The sequence below is a fragment of the Lacerta agilis genome, chromosome 1 (genome assembly GCF_009819535.1).
Source record: "Lacerta agilis isolate rLacAgi1 chromosome 1, rLacAgi1.pri, whole genome shotgun sequence".
Classification (NCBI taxonomy): domain Eukaryota; kingdom Metazoa; phylum Chordata; class Lepidosauria; order Squamata; family Lacertidae; genus Lacerta; species Lacerta agilis.
In genome coordinates this window covers 56655243-56660368 of record NC_046312.1, presented here as the reverse complement: position 1 = coordinate 56660368, position 5126 = coordinate 56655243, and the positions used below count along the sequence as shown (strand labels likewise).

At 42.5% G+C, this 5126-nt stretch overlaps 1 protein-coding gene across 1 annotated transcript; it reads right to left on the bottom strand.

Annotated features, from left to right (window-relative positions):
- Nucleotides 1-1490: 1490 nt before the first annotated feature.
- Nucleotides 1491-2226, bottom strand: LOC117047422 (proteasome subunit beta type-3-like). The gene is given in 2 exon segments (XM_033150567.1): nt 1491-1975; nt 1977-2226. Coding segments are annotated over 2 exon segments (642 nt in total). The 5' UTR covers nt 2168-2226; the 3' UTR covers nt 1491-1524.
- Between the last annotated feature and the right edge of the window lie 2900 nt (nt 2227-5126).

The following is a 5126-nucleotide window of genomic DNA, read 5'->3' as shown; positions in this document are numbered from 1 at the left end:
AGGGCGGGAATGGAAGGGAGGGCGGGGATCCAGCCGCTTTCAGCTTCCTTTGTCGTTTCCCCAGTGGGGCAGTTCTGCACCCTGCGAACAATCTAATCTGGTTGAAATGACTTCCCAAGACCACACAAGCCTCGCTTTGCCCTGCTTTTGATGCATACCGGTACGAGTTAACAAGGCTCCTTAAGAAGGCGAGTCATTTTTCTGAGTACTGTACAGAAGCTGAACAGAATAAAACGCCCAGCGCTCCATATAATACACACCAAATCACAGATTATTATTATCACCATTCCCAAACACATATGTTGGGGCAATTTACACTAACAACTAATGTATAAACATCTAAAAATACAAATATCATATACTGTAGGATGAATCAAAATGTAGTTTCATGTTTTTGTTATTATTTGCTATCACTGCTCAAGTCTGCTCAAATAATACTAAACTGACAGATCTTTCATAGCAAAATAATGAATCTACATTATATTTGGTGCGAAAACTCCCATTTCAAAATGTTGTAAAGTGATACCATTAACTTAAAGTAGTCCCAGTCAGTTTCATTCTTTCTTGTTCACAACCACTCATGTTTGAGAGATTAGCTTTCCCCAATACCTTCCAATAATCCTACAACCTGTAATTAAGGGGGGGGGAATCAATCTCTATATCTTTAATTGGAATGACATCCTTTCCATATCCAGATAATGTCATAATACCGCCCACTTTAAGTGTGATCTTGAAAATATATTGCTCAATGCTCAACCTTAAAGGGGGAAACCCCAAATATACACAGCCCCGTCATAAATCAGACCAGTGTAAATATTATATAGGTCCAATCCACTTGCTTCAAGGTCAGATTCTGATTTTTAAAATTACCCCGCTTTTTTAATGGGAAAAAATAAAGGAATCCTTGAAATGTTTCCCATCATACCTGCTGCAATCACTGAACTCTTTTTATTTAGTTCTGTAAGGAAAAAGGGACTTTGAAGGACTAAGTACAAAATAATGGTTTCAGACTCCCTTACCTGACAATGCAGACAGGAACCTTGAACCTCTGCTGACTTGATCATTAAAACACATTAAAAAAAAACTTAAAGAAAAGCTTGGTTCCTTGCCTTGACTTACAAATGCCTCTTTACATGTCATCTGATCTGAAGGATGCCTTGATAGGTCAATGCTTCAAGAAGACCTCTCTAGATTCGTCAAATGAATACTAATATAATTTTATGCTTCTTTGGGGAGGCAATATGACCTGGAAATCCAGGCTCTTCTGGATAACACACATTGCAATCAGTTTTGAGTCAGGATTTGGTCGCAAGACTGCTTTAGCTGTCCTGGTCAACATCTAGAGAAGAACTGGGGTAGAGGGCTGGGTGGATATGACCCTTCTTTTTTCTTTTTCTTAGTGAAAACATTTATTCTGCCAACAATACCGTACATCTCATTTCCATCATATATAATTTTGAGCTCCGACAACAAAACCATATACGGTTTTCTTAACAGAAGAGCATTCCAGCCGTTAAGATAATGTCAAGTAAAATATTGAGCATCCCAAAACAACCATGCCTTTTGCTTAGTCCTACGAGCTTTCAGTGTTCGGGTAGTAATCTTGTCTTTTTCAATGACATGAACTATCACGCCCATGCCTGACACGGCATCTCTGTCCACTGCATTGAGCATGGCCTGGCCTATGGTTTCAAAGAGGTCATCTGGTTCCATGTCTGGCTCCCACAAGGACTCGCACATGCCGTACATCTGCTCTGCGCAAGTCCCGCTGACCACAAAGTCTTCCGTTGTCATTGGGCAGCCGATCAGGTCAAAGGAGCAAATGAAGGTCTCGTACATGACCGGGCCCAACCTGGCTATCACTGGCTCCGTGTAGTAAGGTCCAAACCGTCTCTCATACAGCAGGTTAGACACCATACTCATCAGGGTCTGCGGTTTGATTTGCCTGCCTTCTTTCAGCTCATAAAGATTCAGCAGCAACTGTCTGAACATCAGTGGCAAGTCCAGCCAAACCAATGAATAATCTGTCTCCCATTCGGAAAATTTTCTGGAAGTCCGTAGTCACCATCTGAGCTTGAATGCCAAACCTCCGGTAAGCAGCAATGGCAACACAGTTTTTCCCTTTCATGGCCATTACGGCCCCACCATTATAGGACATAATAGACATGATGGACGCTGGTAGGAAAACGAGCCCTTTCCCCGCGCTCCTCTCGCTTTCTGTTGCTCACTGCCACTAAGGCCCACCTCTGCTTCCCTGCCACTCGGATATGACCCTTCTTAACCTTTCAGTGGCTTTTGCTACTATTGAAAATCAAATCGTTCTGGACCATCTGGAGAATATAGCAGTAGTGTGATGCTCTGTTCTTATTTATCTGGTCGCTTTATTAACTTGTTTGCTGTTTAAGGTATTTATGCCCTGCCCTCCCGAAAACTTCAAGGTAGCTAAGTTTTAAAAGCAAGATAGAAAGATAGAGAATACAATAATAATATACTACAGATACAGCAAAACATTAAAACATCATTTCTTAAAAGAAGAAACGGGGCAGTGTACTTTCCATACATTTAAAGCACATTTCACCTATAAAGCATTTTGGAAACTGTAGTTTCTTAAGGGTGCTGAGATTTGTAGCTCTCTGAGGGGGTTCCTGGGTTTGGGGGGGTGGCTTTCAATGTATGATGTTCACTCCACCAATGGGTTGCATCAAGCTAAATTATTACATGCATGGAACACCTTCCATGAACTCAAAGGAACTTATTGTCCTCTCCTCCCCCAGGTCTGTTCTGGGGTTTTCTCCAACCCTCCAGGGAAGATGTGGAGCAGTGGGGTGTGCAGAGAGTGGTGAGCGAGCAGAAACACCATTGCATTTGTGCTAATAATAAAAGAAGACCTTAATACTCAGGAAGGAATGGTCTTCGGATAAGGATGACGTGCGCTGTCCATTATTCTGTAGTATTTCAGCTAACCACAGGAGTTCAACGGGAATTTTAACCCTGGTCAACTTCAGCTTTGAGAGCTAGCAGTCAAAAATAAATCTTCCTGTAAACTGGACCTGTTCTGAATCATACAGGCCTCTTGTTTTAATGATACATCAACATGCTTTGCATGTCTTAACATCACCATTAGAACACTACATTTCCCATTGTATAAGACAATCCAGGATGTTCTTGCGCTATTTTCATAGTGGTGTTCAGGGATACTGTGAAGCAGGGTGACCAACTTTTGCGTCACCACCAGCCTTTCCAGACATTGTGACGTGTCCTCAATGAAGCTTGCAGAGAAGGACTGAAGCCTGGGAGTTTTCTACTCTAGCCCTCACAGTGCTGCTTGCTTCCTGCCTTGGTAGGCTCGAGAAAATGAAGTTGGCAGGGAGGTGTTTCTGGAAATCCCTCTGGGAAAATCCAAGTCTCTGCAAACTGAAACGGACCCAATGGACTGGGCTTTATGAGTTCCATCCAACATGATTCCACGGTGGAGGATTGGTAGAAGCTATTGTTTCAGGAATCTGGTGTCAGAACCCTGCCTGTTTCAAATGCTACTTCATCACATTTTTTGAAAGGCAGCATTCAAACAAGCTTTTGTCTGTTCACAGTTCCATCATGATTTAGACTCTTCTTATAACCTTTGTCTTTTAAAGATCTCCGCTATAAGACTTCAAAAACTCCCTTCATGCTAGCAAAGCCAGACATTTGAATCCATCCAGAGATATTTTACCAAAGATAACACCGTAACAGAAAGATGAATCAAGAGTTCCTCTTGGTTATACTGAGATACCTGTACCATCTTAAATGTTTCTAGGCCAGACGTAAGAATTTCGTCATTCTATTATCTCTGCCTCGAAACACAATCTTGTTCTTTAGGGGACGCAGAGGGTTGAATCAGAAAATACTTTCAGGGGTTGTGTTTGTTAAGAGTTTGCAAAGATTCAGTCCTGGAAATCTTTTGAAAGACAAAGGGCAAATTCTTGCATTGGATATTCCTCAGATTCTTTACAAGAACAGTGCCACATAGAACAATTTCTGCAAGAATTTCCCCTTTCTTACCAAACTGATATAGGGATAAGGAATAAGAAGCAGTCTCCCCCAGTGTGGTTGTGGATTGGTGACAGGTATGGAGAGGTCTGGCACCCACAGTGACACATTGCAAGTCAACAAGGGAAGTATAGGGGCTGCTAGGTGAGGACGAATCTAGTGACTACCACTGTATGAGACACCACCCCTCTGAATGCCAGTTGCTGCGAATCACAGGTCCTTTCTTTTGAGCATCTCATAAACATCTGGTTGGCCACTGTGAGAACAGGATGTTGGACTAGATGGGCCATTGGCCTGATCCAGCAAGGCTCGATCTGGCCAGAAACATCTAGTATAGGTTTACCAGCATCATGTCACATGTCCCTGTTGGGAATAGCTACCCTGTCCCCCTGCATGCCTGCCCAGTGCAAACACTGAATCATAGAGTAAGAGGGAACCTTATCCCCTTGCTTGATACTAAAAATCCAGAGCTACAGCAACCTCAATGGATGAGTGTACAACCTCTGTTTGGAAACCTCCAGCAAGAGTGAGCCAACCACTTTGGGGGGTAATTGGTAACCTGAAGAATGACAAACCAGAATAGAAAACCTGTGCTAAATGAACAAGTTTGTGCAGGCACATAGTCTTCCCTGCCAACAGCAGATCTCTCCCACTGACGGAGACCAGGGGAATCTGGGACAGTAGACTAGATATGGTGTTTGTTGTGTGAATGCAATTAGTGTCCAGATCTTTTAGGTATGCAAATAGCAGTTGCAGCTTGGAGACTGTGATGATTGACAAAGTGAGGTTGAACACTTTCTGTCCCTGCCACAGTCCTACCAAACTGTCCTCTCTGAAGCTGCTATTTGCATTTTGTGGGAAGTCTCCATCAGCACCTGACAAAATTCAGCCTGATCACCCAAATTCCTCTAAGGATACATTTCCTCCATGGTTTTCTTAAATTCAGTTCAAATCTGGCATGCTTTGTTATCTCCAAAACATGGCATTGCAGATTTTTCATAAACTTTTTCATAAACCACAGCAAACCAATAATGGTAATGGGTTTTCCATTAAACACACCCACACACAGAAGCAAGGCTGATACCCAAGACAACAAA